Source organism: Physeter macrocephalus, chromosome 20 (assembly GCF_002837175.3).
Source record: "Physeter macrocephalus isolate SW-GA chromosome 20, ASM283717v5, whole genome shotgun sequence".
NCBI lineage: Eukaryota > Metazoa > Chordata > Mammalia > Artiodactyla > Physeteridae > Physeter > Physeter macrocephalus.
This window is the reverse complement of record NC_041233.1, coordinates 78341017-78358062: the sequence shown is the minus strand read 5'-3', so window position 1 is coordinate 78358062 and position 17046 is coordinate 78341017. Positions and strand designations below refer to the sequence as shown.

Sequence of the window (17046 nt, the reverse complement as noted above, 5' to 3'; positions counted from 1 at the left end):
CCACCACCACCCCACCATCATCACCACTACTGTCACCCCATCACCACCAACCCCACCACTAGCATCACCACCGCCACCATCATGTCAGCGAATGCTTGAGTGCCTGAAATTCGCCAGCCTCGTGTTGTGGGCTTCTCTTTTACCTCCATCAAGAAGTCACTCAGCTTTCCCAGGGTGTTTACTGTCTCTCCAGGCAGCTCATTGCAGGACAGCTTTGAAGAACTCAAGCTCTTTGCTTACGTTAAGAGCTGTGTTCTCCCTCCGTGTAATTCCCAACTGTATATTTCTGTGCTTAGGGTCCTTATTTAATAGGAGAAGTTCTTGCTATCTGAAGAGAACTCTCGTTCTCCTCATCCAAAGTTCTTTCTTCCAAGAAATCTTTCAAAGTCGCAGGCAAGCCTTTTGCCTCAATTCTTAGTTTTCTTTCATTTTTTTTTTTAAACTTCTTTTTAAAGTCTAAGCTCAAACTGTGTCTGAGGGTATGAAAGCCCATTTCCCAGTTTCCAAGCTGACCAAAACTTTTAGTCAGACCTGTGAACCTGGGTTCTTTACCCCCTACTCAGTGCTCAGGCCCTGGAAATATCCATCGTGCCTTTGTTTCAGATTGGCCTACGCATCCCCTGGACCATAAAGACCTCCAGTGTCACCACATCAGTGAGTAAACGGGGTCAGAACAACTGCCCCAGCTCATGACTGGAACCAGTTTCTGTTCCCTTGCTCCCAGAAATAATGGCCACTATTTTCAAGAAGGTGCCTTATTGTCTTAACCCCAGTTCATTGTGATTAAGAATCTCTGTCTACTACCTACAACCCAAGAATGACAATTAGGGCATTTGCTGAGAATTCTCTAATGGCTTCATTCATTACTCTTTCTTCTTTGGAGACTGAGTGTTCGTTGGCTCTGCTGAACTTCTCTATTGAGTACTAAACTAATAAATGCACCAACAGATGAAGAATTTGTCTCTTCTGATAAATAGAGTTCTGCGGAAGGAATAGATTCTGGGTAGTTAAAAGGCAAATGAATGCAGAAGCGTTCTGTCCAGGGCCCTGGATTTACATCCACCATGAGGATTTCCTGACAACTTGCTCATTCTTCCAAGCTAATAGGGTTGGGAAAGCAGCCTTATCTCCTTGTTTAAAGGCAATAGGACGCCAGGAGCTTGCAAATATCTTTTAAACTTAGTTATCTCTCTCACATTATCAATCCCCTTTGAAGTCAAAACCATTCTACTTGGCTGCGTTTCCATTTGAACCGCTGCGTATATTATTTAGCGATTTGGTGGGGTGGGAGTTAGTTCTTAAAGGATCTTAGGATCCAGTTTTAGGATGGCTGATTTAACTTAGAAGTGCAAGGAAGTCTGTAATTTGGCTAATGTGTTATTAGGAGAGCCATTTAGACCATGATGTACAGGACAACACTGCTGTACGTGTGATGGTACTGATCAGGAGGGCCACCGATGGCCTCCGTTTAAAAACAACAAAACAAGTTCCTAAATGTTTTAGGATCGTCAGTCCATGAGTTAGAAACCTTTACCGTCCTGAAAGCTATGACTTCTGGTTGGCAGTTTTATCTTATTGTATATATTACCCACTCCGGATGTTTATAAAGTCCTTGAGTAAATTTAAAATTTAATAATTTGGGATGTATTTATAATAGGAGCCAACAGTAAAAGGGAGCATCATTCGTAGAGTTTTACAAAGGGTACAGTTCAGATATCTGGTGAGCCATAAATCGTCTGGATTATCAACATTTTATTCATTGCATTTATGATACTAATAAATTCATTCGTGGAAGATGGTTTTGGGGAGTAAGCTATTATACTACTAAAATAGTATGTGATGGGCTTCACTCTAGCCATAGTATATAAATTCTTCAGCACATATCGTATTAAATAAAAGGACATTGGTAAATTCAACCCTGAAGACTCTATTGAACTCTTCTTTCTAATGATAACCAATTTCTTCTAAAATGTGTAAACTCCAAGTTACTGGAATGTTCTAAAGCACAAGATGTCATAAATCTACTGGGTAGATATGTATGTATAGGCCTTTTGTTGAGAGCTAAGCAAAAGGTATCAATCTCTTGTTTCATTTTGTTAGAAAAAATTAGGTGGCTGTGAAGCACTGCATAACAAAGGAGTTCACTTCCTGTCTCGTGTTCATCTCACAGAGGACAATCCAGCTACTGTTTGATCTGTTTAAATCCTTTGCAGATCAATGGGCACAGCCCAGGGATCTCCTTCCCACCTCTTGGTCATTCTGAGGTGCATTTCTGACCTGAGGAGGGTCTCATCAGGTGAGACAGGCCACCTGTGCTGAGCAAGAGTCCAGCTACGACGTCTGGTTGGATTGCAGGGAACTGCGTTTCAAACACAGTTGATTTGACTTCATTTCTGGCCAGTATGCTCTAGATTAAACTCTGGATCAGTCTTTGAAGGGTAAAGTTTGTATGCATCTATGTAGATTTTTAAATAAGTAAGTTCATAGGACTCCAGTGATGCTGGTAATGATTCACTGCATTAAGGTCAGCAGTCCACACACACACACACACACACACACACACACACACACACACAAGGATTCACTGCATTAAGGCCAGCAGTCCACACACACACACACACAGACACACACAGACACACACACACACACACCCGCTGCTGACATGAATGGCCTCCCGAGCCAGCCAGCCTTCCTGTCCGGGTCCCTCACCCCATCATTGAAAGATGCTTGAGTGCTACTGACTTTTCCCAGGGACACGCACTCCCAGGCAGTTCATAAACACTTACCAGAAGCTCTGCTTTCTTCCAGAGGAAGATAATCCTCAGTCCGGCTAGTTTTCATCTCAAGAGCCAGGCCCTCTGGTTCTTTCTTCCCTCTTCAGTCACTTAAGGTGTGACCTTTGCTTTCTGTGAGTATCTGTGCCATGTGACCCTGTCAAACCCATTCCCGTCTCCAGGAGTGTCTGAATCTCTGCTGCAACGCCACCACCTGCACCCTGAAGCCAGATGCCGTCTGCGCACACGGACTGTGCTGTGAAAACTGCCAGGTGAGTCCTCCTGGTCCCGAGGTCACCCGCGCAGCCAGCTGGTTCCACAGTGGTGCAGGGCAAGCAGTTGGACAGGGCGACTTCCTAGCACTCGCTGCTGCGGAAACTGTAATCCTTATCACGCAAGTTGGTACCATCTATCTCCTATTTTTATTATCTTCCAATCTTCATGTGAAATGCATACTCTAATGCTAAGTCATCTGCGATAAATTATCTACTTATGAGGTGAAAGGTAAGTAGACCAAAGAACTCCAGCTCCACGTTAACTGTTCCGGGTCCGCTACTGGAGGAAGGTTTTGAGAGCCGGTCCCCAGTGCTGTGGGGACGCATGCTGGGTCCCTCTGCTTCATCCCAAGAACATCTGCCTGCTGGGTGAGGAGCTGCGTGGATTTTTCCAGGAATTTTGTGTCCACATCTTGACCCATCTTGATCTTGACGTGCCCCCAACAGAAGGTGCCGGCTGACCCAGCCCAGCCAAGAGTGGCAGTTTTATACTTTTGCCATTTTCTGCCACCATGCCTGCATTCGTTTTGGCAATTCCGTTGTTTGTCTCATTATTCAGAGCTGAGATCTGCCAGAGTTAAAGCCTGAGCTTTTGATTCAAAGGTGCCAAGGGTAGAGTTTTATTTCCTTTTAATTAAGCAATTGATCTTGGCATTCTGCTTGCAGGAAACTCCCTCTTAGCGACCCAAGTAGAGCACAGTGTTTGAGAAGTGTATTACGACGTTTTACATTCAGCTTAAAGTATCCTTCATCCCCTTCCTACTTGTGATTCACTTATGGCGAACGAAGGTTAAAAGAAGCCGACACCCCCTGCACACAGCAGCTGGTGGTGGAGGTGGCTGGAGGGTGCTTTGGGGGTGGGAGAGGTCACTGGTTGCGTAACCTCAGACAGGCCACCCTGAGCCATAAGTTCTTCAACCGCAAAAAGATGAGGCATTGTTTGGCATGGTTGCTCCTAACATCCTGTACAGCTCCCTTGCTTTACTTCTCTACATGCGCCTGTAAAGTCCTACAGACAGGTTTCCAGCTCTATGATTTGATGGCAAGGTAAAATCGCCGTTGTAAGTGTGCCCTTGGAATTATTTTTGTCACCTTGCCCACAAAGGCTAACGCTTTAAGCGCAAACATCTTCTTAAAACACATGATGGTGTTGGTGACCAGAGATCTTGTTCTTAAGAATCAATGGGTCCATCAGGCAGCACCCACTCCCCCCCCAGGTGCCAGGTGCCAGCAACCAGCTTGTCTGCTCACCAGAAAACCCTGATGTTGCATGAAATTAAAAAGAGGCTGATCTTAGTTACCCCCCATAATGGAAAGGTGAACCTCGGAGCCCAGAGCGAGACTGTTTATTTAATGAGCTCTCTCTGCGGTAAAGGGAGCTTCCTTTGAAATCCTCGCCCCTCTATGTGAAGCTACAAGAGGATGGTCCTGCTCCTATCCACCCCCGGAGCGTTGCTGAGACCCTGCTTCCCCCTTTCCCGCAGTCACGAGCTATAAACGGCCCTCTCCTTTCAGCTGAAACCTGCAGGAACGGCGTGCAGGGACTCTAGCAACTCCTGCGACCTCCCGGAGTTCTGCACGGGGGCCAGTCCTCACTGCCCGGCCAACGTGTACCTGCACGATGGGCACCCGTGTCAGGGGGTGGACGGCTACTGCTACAACGGCATCTGCCAGACCCACGAGCAGCAGTGCATCACCCTCTGGGGACCAGGTACGTGGCCACCACCACGTGGGTGCAGAGGGCCAGGGCCAGGGAGCCCGCCCTCTGTTTCCATGAGCGTCCCTCCTGGAGCGCGCTTTCGAAAAAGCTTCCTTCTGTTCAGCTGGAGCGATTGGCTCTCTGGTGGGACCGGGGCCCTGCCAGGCACTGGGCACGGAGAAGTGGGTGCTGCCCAGAGCCCGCCCCAAGGAGCTCAGTCCAGTCCAGCCAGAGATGTGTGAGCACCTACTGTGTGCCCGTGGGGTCAGGGATAAACCAGCCAGGACCCCTGCCCTCAGACGGCTTAACAGGGAGTCGGGCAGACAGACAGCAGAACTTTCCACCACCGCCCTGACTGTGTTAGTGCTTCTTAGAGCCCAAGCGAGGACCCCAACCGAGGGCAGAGGGTGCTGGAGAGAAAGGCAGTGCTGCTGGGGGGCCGGGGGGCTGCCTTGGGAAGGCCCAGGGCAGACCTGACGTGTGAGTCTGTGATGGGGAAGGATGTGCAGAGGGGTGCCCCAGAGTGGGAGGCCCGGGCTCCAGAGGAAGAACACGGAGACAGATGTTTAAGGGCCCTGAACACCTTTGAGGGTCTTTTCAAGTTTTTGGGTTTTTTTAATTTATTTATTTTGTTTTATTTATTTTTGGCTGCGTTGGGTCTTCGTTGCTGCTCGTGGGCCTTCTCTAGTTGCGGCGAGAGGGGGCTACTCTTCGTTGCGGTGCGCGGGCCTCTCACTGTGGTGGCTTCTCTTGTTGCGGAGCACGGGCTCTAGGCACGCAGGCTTCAGTAGTTGTGGCGCGCGGACTCAGTAGTTGTGGCTCGCGGGCTCTAGAGTGCAGGCTCAGTACTTGTGGCGCACGGGCTTAGTCGCTCCGTGGCATGTGGGATCTTCCCAGACCAGGGCTCGAATCGTGTCCCCTGCATTGGCAGGCGGATTCTTAACCACTGCACCACCAGGGAAGCTCCCCTTTGTGGCTCTTGAAGGCAGAGTGACAGACACGTGTGTTCCAGAAAAAGCACCCCGGTGGGAAGGTGGCCAGGAAGCGGCCGCTGCGTGATTGGATCCCTTAGAGACTGTTCACCACTTCCCGGGCATGGGCCGCTGGGCCCGGGCTCCGTATGGTTTGGCCCTTGTAACTCTCCCATGACCCCTGAGGGAGAGACGATGACTACAGCTTTATGGAAGGCAAAGCTCAGACTCAGAGGCTGGAAGTTATTTCCCAAGGTCGTGAGGCTGGGATTTGAACCCAGGTCCTTGTGACCCAGAGCCCAGGTGTAGTTCTCACACTGTGCCGTCACCCCAGAGAGCCAGTGAACGAAAGCCCCACAGGTGCTCTAGAATTAAATGGATGCACAGATGTGAAAGGGGCAAGACTGAGTCCCCTGTGTCTCTCTCTCCTTCACTGCCCCGTCTTCTGGGGCCAGAGATCCAGGGCCTGGTGGGCAGCCCGGGGCCTGGGCTTGTCACCCCAGGGTTGGCCGCTTGTCTCCTGCATTGAGGATCCTGGCAGTGAATCCCGCAGGGTGTTCTCCAAAACTGTGGCCCGAACTATCTTGTCGTTCTTCTCCCTCTTCCCGTTGGTGGCAGGGTGACCTCGGTTCTGGCCAGAGGCCCCAGCTGTGGCAAGGGCGCTGTGATCAGCCAGGCCCAGGCAGAGGGCCGGGCAAGCTCAGGCTCTGCAGGGGAGAGAAGTCCGATACGGGCCTTTGCCAGACTTTATGGTGAGGTTTTGGGTCTAGGGGTGACGAAGGAAGTAAACGAGGGCGGAAAACAATGACTAAACCTCAGAGCTTGGGTTTTCAGCGTGACGTGAGGGCGGTGACCCAAGCGTGGAGAACAGGGCAGGTGTTTCTTGGGGCTGGGGCCAGTCATGGAGCCCAGTCCCCACCCCCCCGAGCCAAAGATGCCCTGTGCACTGGGAACTTTCTGGGGGAGCAGAGAGCAGCCTGGATGCAGCAACAAGGGCTAACACAGCCTCCATTTATCCCGTTCTCTGGAGAGTTCTTCCAATGCCTCAGGTGTCACGGATGTGCTTGGGCAGGTGGAAGGAGAAGCTGGTGGTGCCTGGAGCCTTAGTGCTTTGTCTTTGGGCCCTGGCCTCCTCCCTGGCTAGGCAGGAGGGCCCAGGCAAGGTAGGGCTTTACAGCTTCAAAAGCTTTTCGGTGACAAGCACAAAGTAGGCACTCACTGTACACATGTCACGTGGTTGTATGGGCTCTGAATGGCTTAGTGACTTCTGACACCTTTCAGCCAAGTGGGGTCACTTTGGGACAGTGACTCCTGCTGCAGGCCAAATCTTCATGGCCTGAAGCATCCCTAGTGGCCGTCCCTTCCCAGCCTTTCTCCGGACTCGGTAATCTCCCCTTCTCGAGTTACAGGGGATCTTATAACACTCCCTTCCAAGGAGCATTCCACGGCCAGAGCACACACAGCACTTTGAGCTTTTGGAGTGAAATGTGGTCTTTGGTGCCCTGCTGTATTAGAGCGTCTGGCCCCGGTTTCAGAGTGAGGTCAGATGGAGCCCCGCCGTCCTCTCTGAGCTCCCACCACCGAGTGACTCAGCTGGCTGCGTGCCTCTGATTCATGGTGACCAAGGCTGGTATTCATTATCTCATCCAAATTAGTCCTTCTCGAGCTGCCTGACCAGAGACAGACCCAGACAGGCGGACAAACTGACCGCGTGACTCACAGGCTGAGCTTTTCAAAAGCAGCGGGGAGTTACCTGCTTGGAACCCTCAACATCCTTGTGAGCGACGGTGGGGACCCCGGGGACTGCACCACCCCGAGAGCAGGGGCTGCCGCCCCGGGGCTCCGGGCCGGCCCCTTCTCTCCCCTCCCATCCTCACCCTGGTGACTGAGGACGCTTTTGCCCGGGCGACGGTGGGCTTGCCGTGAGAGGGCCATGGCACATAGACTAAACATCTCTGACGTCAGAAATTCCGAGTTCCTGGAAACGACCTGCACGGGGACCAGGCCTGGGGGAGCCGCTCAGGCTGGTGACTTCCTGGGGTGCCGTCTACCTCGGCCAACCCCTTCTTAGTTTTTCCAGCCACCACACAGACTTCCTCGGGAGAGCAGAGAACTTAGTGCCACCACCAGCTGTGGCACTGGTACAGTGGCCCTCTGTACCAGGGGGCTTCTTAGAAGGGCCTTCACCCACCCCCTTTGCAACTGTGGTGTGTTCCTTTCCTTATATCAGTGTGGCAGCCTCACTGTCCGGTTCAAGGGCACTGTGTGAGTTGCCTGTGTATGCTCTAACTCAGTGGCTTACGACAACACAGATTTATCATCTTCTAGTTCTTGGGGTCAGACGTCCTAAAATCAAGTTGCTGGCAGGGCAGCGTTACCTTCGGAGGCTCTAGGGGAAAATCTGTCTCCTGGCCTTTTCCAGCTTTGAGAGGCCGCCTGCAACTCCTTGGCCTCTGGCCCCTTCATCCACCTTCAAGGCCAGCAGCACAGAATCTTCAAATCTCTGTCTCTCTCTGACTTCTGCTTTTGTGGTCAAATTTCCTTCTCTGACTCTGACCCTCCCTCCCCCTTCTGGTAAGGACCCTTGTGATTATATCGGACCAGATCACCCAGTATCGTCTCCCCATCTCAAGATCCGCAACTTAAGCACATCTTCAAAATCCCTTCTGCCAAGTAAGGGCACGTAGTCACAGGTTCCAAGGATTAGGACATGGACCCCTTTGGGGGACCATTTTCTGGCTACCATAGGCATTGAACAGACCACTTATTGGCACGGTGACCTTAAGCAGGTTACTCAACCTTGTTGTACCTCGTCTGTAAAGTGGGAAGAGTCATACGTCTACCGCACGGGCATATCATTGTCCTCCAGCATAGCTTATTATCTATTTCATATATGTGAGTATATTACATGTATATATCACATGCGGTAGCGTGCAGCTTGCGCAGTGCCTGAGGCCGTGGGGAGGGCTGAGATCTGGTGGGAAGAGAGAGGGGGCTCAGCCTGGGGTGAAAGGGATAGGGGAGCCAAGCAGGAAGGCTCCAAGCTGAGGTTGCCCTGGAGTGGTCATTGCCGGGGTGGGAGAGGAGGGGACTTCCTGCGTGTGGAACAGCAAGGGCCAAGGTGCGCAGGACCAGGGCGGCCATCTCGGGGAACTGCGGGCACTTCTGCTTGTCCAGAGCTTGGGCTGTGACCTGGAGCGCAGAGAACCCCGTCTGCTACCCCCTTCTCTCATTTGCTAACGATTCAACGATGTCGTGCTATTGTGAGATGCTGACCAAGAGCCCTGGTCTGCCAGAGTGACGTACTTCCCACAGTCCCAGCGTACTCTTGCCTGGACCTGCAGTAGAGTCGGGATGTGACCGTCACAGTTCCAGGGGCAGAGGTCACTTCCTCGGCCAGGTCACGGCCAGCTGGATGTGCCAGGCTGAGAGCAGCGTATTGCTGTGTTACAGTGGTGGCTGTGAATTAGCTTTTCATGTTTCAGAAGAGGAAAACTTATTGTCAGGGATGCATTTGCAATCTTTCATTTCCCATCCTTTAGCAAACGCTCTGGGATCAGGACCACGTTTGCTTTGGGATCATTTCTGACCCCCTATGAAGACAGTAACTCATAAATCTAGGAGTCGCTGAGCTCTTGCTCTGCCGGCCCTTGCCATTGGCAACTTGGCCAGGATCCTCCGTTACATTCAGGAAGTCAGTTAGTTACTCGCTCCCCAAATCTGGCTACCCAAACCCTGACCAGATGAAGCCCTTCCTTCCAGCTAACTGTTCCCTTTTGAGATGGACTTTTCTCAATCCAGCATTATATTTCAATAACATAATCCTGCTTCCAAATCTTTCTACAAATAAATGATAGAAAATTCAAAACACATGCCTGCAACTCGTAACTGGCAAAGTAATATACTTTTAGAATACCTTTCGGGGCTTTTGTTCATCCGCTTGTTTTCCTAGTTATTATTGTTGATGATATTCTTGCTGGCCCGGAGTTGACATTTTTTTTTTCTCAGTGATTTTTCTTCCGCAAATCTTGCATCTCAAGACTTTATCTGGTGATGTCAAACCCATAAACATTATGTGCAGCTCACACCGTACCTTGTCTTTAAGCCCTCTGTCCGCTTCAGTCTTAATAGCCACAAAGATTTTCTGTCAATGTGACATGACCTTTATTCCTTCCAAAACACAGCTGGATGTGTTTCTTCAGGCACGAAATTTATTTTTGCCAACGTCATTTATCCAAACCACTAGCATGATCGCTGAAAACGGCTGGAAATTAATCTTACAGATAACTGTGTGTCTAGAACCACAAACAGTCTGCATCGAGGAAGTCCTGAAATATCTTAGTTCTATCTATTTTATCACTCACCAGAAAATAGTGTCGCCTGATTGATGCAGTGTGAGCTGGCCAGACGATTTTTACGGGCATATTCAGTGTTTATGTGCCAGGCTAGTTTAACTGAGTTTGCTTTATGACGACATACCTGGAGCAGTACAATTACTAATCGTCCACAACTCTGGTGGCTACAGATGGGAAGAAAAGGGATTTTTGCCAAGAGTCATAATGTTTAGGAGGTAAACGTCAATGTGGTAAAGCAAGACAGAGGGAGGATTATGGGGAGGACAAGCAGGCTTCAGTTGCTTGTGAAGATGCCTTTGTCTGTGGACATTAGTGACAGGGGTTGGGGAAATTAGTGATGGGGGAGGAGCCGAGGTGACTGAATTGGGGGCGTGCATTTGCATAACGGCGTCATTTTAAGGAAAAGATTAGATCAAGTAAATTGTGGGCTTAGTACAAGGTGTCATCATCTCTCTTTCAAAAGACGTAATGACATCGGGAACTTCCAAACTACAATTATAAATATAATTGTTATATAACTCTGAAGATAAACCTGGTAATTAAATTCCATCACTTCTTATAGAATTATAAAATATGGTACAATGTCAAAATTCCCTCTGAAAGGCTAAATTTCATCTTTTGATAACGGCAGAACATCTAAGAGCTCCATTATTAAGAATTCAAAGGCTGCAAATTGATGTAGTGGTGATAAGAAAACTTGTCACTTTTTTTCATGAGACAGACATGAAGTCTCTCGTCTTCATGAAGACGGACACCTTTAAGTGCAGCAGATTTGAAGCCAGATCTGTACCTTTATAACGTCTTACAAGTGGATAGAAGTCATTTACACCTTTTAGATTATTGACCCTTCTGTCTCTAAGATAAACGCCAGCTGGCTGCTCACACACAAAAGCCACGCGAAACACTTGGCTGGACCCTCCTCCACTGTCCTTCCCGGCACCAGTAGGTCCTGACAGCCAGGGCACTCAGGGTTTGCATCTTCTAGTCTGTTTCCTATAATGATCTTTTCTTTTATTGCAAGAGCTGTCCCTGCTCCCGAGGTCAGCACGGAACCCCCTTTCTGGTTTCCTTGCTTATAGGATTTCTTACTTTGTCTAAACTTTGAGGGAATGACAGTTTTCCTTTCCAGGAAGTAAAATGTCTGTCTTTTTGTGACTTTATATCTTCTTTCCTCTTAAGACAGCACGGTAATACTTCATTTGATGTAAATGAATAAGTGAAGACCCAGAGTCACAGAAAAGGCAGACCAGGAGACAGTGTTCATTTACCCAAGATGCTTTGTTCTACGGAAACCGCAACTGACTTCCTCTGGGGAGGGCGGTGGAGACAGGATGTGCTTTCCCTAAATTGCTTTCCCTGTGGTTTTCACTCATTCGTTCTTGGAACACACCTGCTCTGTGCAGGCCTGAGGCACCGTCTCAGTCCACAGGGGTTTTTACAGTGAGGCAGGGGCCTCGAGACATCACAAAAGGCAAAAGCAAGTGTGATAGATGCAGAGAGGGGACAGCCCACCAGGGTGAATGAGAGCAGCAGGGTCCCCAGGCTCAGGGAAGGTGGTGATGGAGGGAGACCCTGAAGGACTCAGCCAGCGATGGCTAGTAACACAGCAGCCCAGGCCCCTCGTCCAACCAGCTCGAGCAGTTGGGTTCCAAGGAAGATGCTGAGGCACCCGGCTTTGGCCATGTATCCATCACTGACCCAGTCTTATGACCGGTGGCGGGGCACACTCAATGCGCCAGAGTTGAATTTCATGCCCATCCCTTTGGCATTGGTTGGGAACGTTAACCTCACCTGAACCATATAAAATGGGTTTCCCATAAGAAAAAGGGTTTTGTTCCTAGAAAAAGCGATATGGGAGAGGTATTAGACAAAACAAACAACTGAATAATCACAAGCCTTCTACTCTGTACCTCCTTTTCACAAATCTCTACGGTTGCTCCAAACCACCAGAGGACGGACGGACGGACAGACACACACACACACCCGCCCCCCCACACACACACCCACACACCCACACACACCCCCACCCCCACCCACACACAGGCTCTCCTATAAAGAGAGGTTACCTCCTAGGAGGGGCATGGCCAGTGGGCCGCTGGTGGTACCGGGTGGGGCTGAGCAGTGCCCAACCTCTAGCTGGGAGCTTGCTGGCCCCAGGAGGTGGCCCGAAACCCTGCGTGACAGTGTCCTACAGCTTGAAATTGGAGGTGAGGCAGCAATAGGGCATATTGTGATCTGGATCAAGTTTCAGCTGCTTATATACTTCTTCATTTATTTTAAGTTTCATTTATTAAACCCCTAGGTCTTTAAACATCATGTTTCTCGTGCAAGAATTCTCATCCCAACATGGAGACTTCAGGGTAAGAAAATGTCAGTCAACTGGATGAGAATGTGCATTGTAAATGGGGTTCCGCCCCATCCTCTCTTCTGTCACTCACCTCCCCCATGCCATTGAAACAACAGCAGTCTCAGTATTGATGAAAGTTGATGGAAGTTGATGAAAATTTTCAATCCCTAAGTACTTGAGGATGGAGATGCAAAAGAGCTTATGCATCAAGGTTAGCCATGAATTACCCATCATAGTGTACTTTCCCTTAATCCTCCAGATCAAAGAATGAAGGAATTATGTGACAAGGGATCAGGTATGCATTCTGGTCTTTGATTTCACAGAGATATCTATCTAGCCTCTCCCTGAGCATATGCAGCCGATGAAATCATGACCCGTTCCTCCTCCAGATGTGAGTTTCCTTTGCCACATTGTAGCCAGCAGTGTCACTGCCGTGCCCCACTGATGACATGTCCTGCCGATACATCAACAGTAGAGTGTGATGTGGCATCTCCTACTCCCTTGAGTTTTGGATAAGAGCTGAAATGGACAAAACTCTTGGAAATAGACAGTTAGTGCTTTCTCGCAAGAGACAGAAAGTTAACCTTTAGAACTCTGCGTTGTTCAAGCCACTGGGCAAATTAATACCAGAGTGGAGTAAATTTCACTGGTCAGACCCCACTCGGCTTTGTTTCTTTATGGACTGACTTCTACTGCATACGGTGCCCAGCACAGTAACTAATAGCGGGGATGCCCAACAAATGGCATGTTAGTGAGCCGAAACGTTCCCGTTCATCTAAAGCGGGTCTCTGGGTTCAAGGGCAAGGAAAGGAATTACAGGGAAGACGCTCTTTGTTCCCCGAGTTCAGTGGAATAAAAAGGAGTCAAACTCGAGTGTCTTTCCTTGAGATCTCACGCTGCCTCTTTCAAAATGATGCTCGGCATCTGCGCGGTGTGATGAGGTTCTGGAGGTCCAGTCCAGCCTGGCTGGGGCGGGGGGGGGGGGCGCCCAGAATGAGCACAGGACTCGGGGCAGCAGGAGGCTCACTCACTGAAACAAGTAAGGAGGAGATGGAGGCAGGGAAGCTGAGATCCTTGAGCTATGACTGTACTTTTTATTTAATATACAAAGTAGGTACAGAACCTCCCAGGGTTTCCGACGAGGAGATTCTCTTTCTTCCCTCTCGTTTCCCAAGGTGGGTCCAGGAGTTCCTCACCCAGTCACTCAGCAGCCTTCATTGGCTTCCCGTGAGGTGCTAGGCACCGGGGACTCCCCTCTGTGAAGGAAACAGGTGTGAAGCCCTTACCGACACCATCCTGAACTATTACAGCGTTAAAACGTGGCAAGTGTTGCAAACAAGGTCAGCTCCGAGGAGCTCCCCTCCCCTCACGTCCTTAATGTTCAGGGGCCAAGCTGTCCCCTTCTGCATGATCAGTGGCCATCCTCGGTGTAACCCAGGTTTACTGAGAGCCTGGGGGACTCCCTGAACCTCACAGCACCTCAGGTCAGGTGCTGTCCTTGTCCCCATCATAGAAATGAGGGAACAGAGTCTCAAAAGTTCCCATAACTTGACCAGGGTCTCCTAGTGTGTAGGGTTGACACCAGATCAGCCCATTATTCTGAGTCCCAAGCCCCGAGTGCTGCAGCACGGCCACCGATTTTAGAAATCAAACAGGAGGAGGCCTTTCAAAAGGAATTGAGACTTGATAAACATTTGTTTTTGTTTTTCTTAGATCCCATACATGCGGAAATATAAAACAGTTTTCCCAAAAGGTTCGGCATCAGAAAGAATGGTTTACTACTGACCTCTTTTTTTAAAATGTATTTTATTGAAGTATGGTTGATTTACAATGTTGTGTTAATTTCTACTGTACAGCAAAATGAATCAGTTATACATATATAGATATTCTTTCCATGTTCTTTTCCATTATGGTTTATTACAGGTTATTGAATATAGTTCCCTGTGCTCTACAGTAGGACCTTGTTGTTTATTCATTCTCTATATAATAGTTTGTAGGTGCTAACTCCAAACTCTCAATCTGTCCCTCCCCCACGCCCCCTCCCTACTGGCAACCACAAGTCTGTTCTCTATGTCTGTGAGTCTGTTCCTGTTTCATAGATAGATTCATTGGTGTCATATTTTAGATTCTACATATAAGTGATATCATATGGTATTTGTCTTTCTCTGTCTGACTTGCTTCACTTAGTACGATAATCTCTAGGTCCATCCATGTTGCTGCAAATGGCATTATTTCATTCTTTTTTATGGCTGAGTAGCACTGACCTCTTAATCTCTCAGTCGTGTCTTTTGAATCTCACAGTCCAGCTGAGAAAGCACGTTGGACCTCGTGAACCTCTGTCAATGCTGGTTTAGAGGCTCATTGAGGTCAACTGACAAAATTGGGTTTGAGAAAAGACAAGAACATTTATCACTTGTTTAATTATTATTCCTAGGGTGTGCCTTCCTGCCTCCACTTTTTTTTTTCCTGGTAAAAGAGCTTTTAAAAGCTCACTTTGGCAAGCAACAGGATGGGTGATTAGGTTGTGGAGATCATGAATATACACCCACTGAGCAAATAGAAAAAAGTAAAATCAAAAGACTCACTGTTGGGTGAGTGGGTACTTATGCCTAAAAATAAGATTCCCCGTGACAGCATCACAACAGAAGAAAAGGGTCAGCATCAAAATAAGCTGTGAATGAAGGGAATGTGCTGTGGAAAACAAAGACTTTTTTTTAACCATTTTATGGAGTTACGATTGACATACAAAAAGCTGTACGTATTTAGTGTGTACACCTTGATGAGTTTGGCAGTAAGTGTACACCTGTGAAACCATCCCCACAATCCATGCTGTAATCATATCCACCACCTCCGAAATATTCCTCCCACCCTCTTTATTGACTATTATTTCTGTGTGTATGTGATGAGAACACTAAACATAAGATTCACCCTCTTAGCAAATTCTTAAATATACAGTGTTAGTAACTATAAGCATGATGCTGTACAGTAGATCGCTAGAATTTATTCGTTTTGCGTAACTGAAACTTTGTACCCTTTGACTAATACCTCCCCATTCCCCCCCGTCCCTGGCAATGACCATTCTGCTCTCTGCTTCTGTGGATTCGACTTTTTAGATTCCACGATCATGCAGTGTTTGTCTTTCTGTATCTGACTTATTTCAGTCAGCATCATGTCCTCCAGGTTCATCCATGCTCTCACAGATGGCAGGATTTCCTTCTTTTTAAAGGCTGAATAATATTCACTTGTACATATATACTCCCATTTTCTTTATTCATTCATCTGTCAGTGGACACTTTGGTCTCCTCTGTGTCTTGGCTCTTGTGAATAATGTTGCAATGAACATGAGAGTGCAGGTATCTCTTTGAGATCCTGATTTCACTTCCTTTGGATATTTACCCAGAAGTTGAACTGGTAATCATATGATAGTTCTATTGTTAATTTTTTGAGGAACCTCCATACTGTCTTTTGCAGTGGCTGTATATATTCTCACCAACAATGTATGAGGGTTACTTTTTCTCCACATCCTCACTAACACTTATCTTTTTTTTTTTTTTTTTTTTTTTTTTGGATAACAGCCACCATAATTGGCATGAGGTGATAGCTCATTGTTGTTTTCATTTGTATTTCCCTAATGTGTAGTGATGTCGTCCGTTTGAATGTCCTCTTTGGAGAAATGTCTTAACAGTTCTTTTGCCCATTTTTTAATCTCGTTAGGACAGAGACTTGTGTCCAGTTCAGGGAAATGCCCTATGGGAGGAGTTTGGGAGACTCTCTTAAATGGTTTTTAAAAAAAACAGAGAATGGGAAAATAAGAGGTCCAGGATGGGGGCAACTCAGTGCAGCGGTCAATGGCTGAACCTGTGGCTGGTCTCGACTGCTGCAGGGGTTTTGTTTGGTTTGATTTGTCTGCTGCTTTGTTTGTTTAATGAGATGCTGAACGTGTCTGATGAGGAATCAGGTTGTAGAAAGATGGACTTTTTAGTAATAAGAACACCATCTGGTCCCTGGAAGGAGGCGAGCATTGCCCATCATGACATTGTCACCTTGGAAGGCGCGCGGAGCCTCCCCAGAGCAGGGTGCAGAGAAGGGCAGGGGGCAGAGCTGGGCTTGGGGAAGTTGGCGTCCTGGCTGATGTGAGAGGAAGAGCCCAGACAGGACACCGGTGTGGGCAGGAAGGCAGTCCCGGGGCCCCTCACAGGGCACAGCTTATCTGAAGAATGGAGAACATTTTCCTGAATTTCTCACATAGTCTTCAGCAGATACCACTGTGATAGGATTCGAGAGCCCTCCGAACTCTGGCAACGCAAACCCCAGGTACATGGCTCTCTCGTTCCTTGACCGGAAGATGTGCTGAAAATGGCCATTTCCTGAGCTCTCTGGCTCCACGCCCTTCTGTACCGGGCACTGTCCTGCTGTGTAAAAAGACCATCAGATTTTATGCCTCCATGGCCTCTGAGAGCAGTCTCTGCCTTGCAAACGCAGGCATTCGTTGAAGCCAGTGCTTGCTCCAATAGGGAGCTTTGTGGGGCTGGAAACGTGGTGTAAGACCTCTGCGTTGCTCGTTGTCTCTCCCCCTCTCCCCCCTCCCCCCCTCCCCCCTCCCCCTCTCCCCTCTCCCCCCTCCC

The 17046-nt window shown here is 48.6% G+C and overlaps 1 protein-coding gene across 1 annotated transcript in view; it reads left to right on the top strand.

The window, feature by feature from the left end:
- Positions 1–17046, top strand: part of LOC102991696 (disintegrin and metalloproteinase domain-containing protein 12) — a 698539-nt gene that overhangs the window by 635937 nt on the left and 45556 nt on the right. Inside the window, exons 16-17 of the mRNA XM_055081255.1 lie at positions 2957–3046; positions 4565–4760. Coding sequence (XP_054937230.1) covers positions 2957–3046; positions 4565–4760 — 286 coding nt within the window. The remainder of the gene's footprint in view (positions 1–2956; positions 3047–4564; positions 4761–17046) is intronic.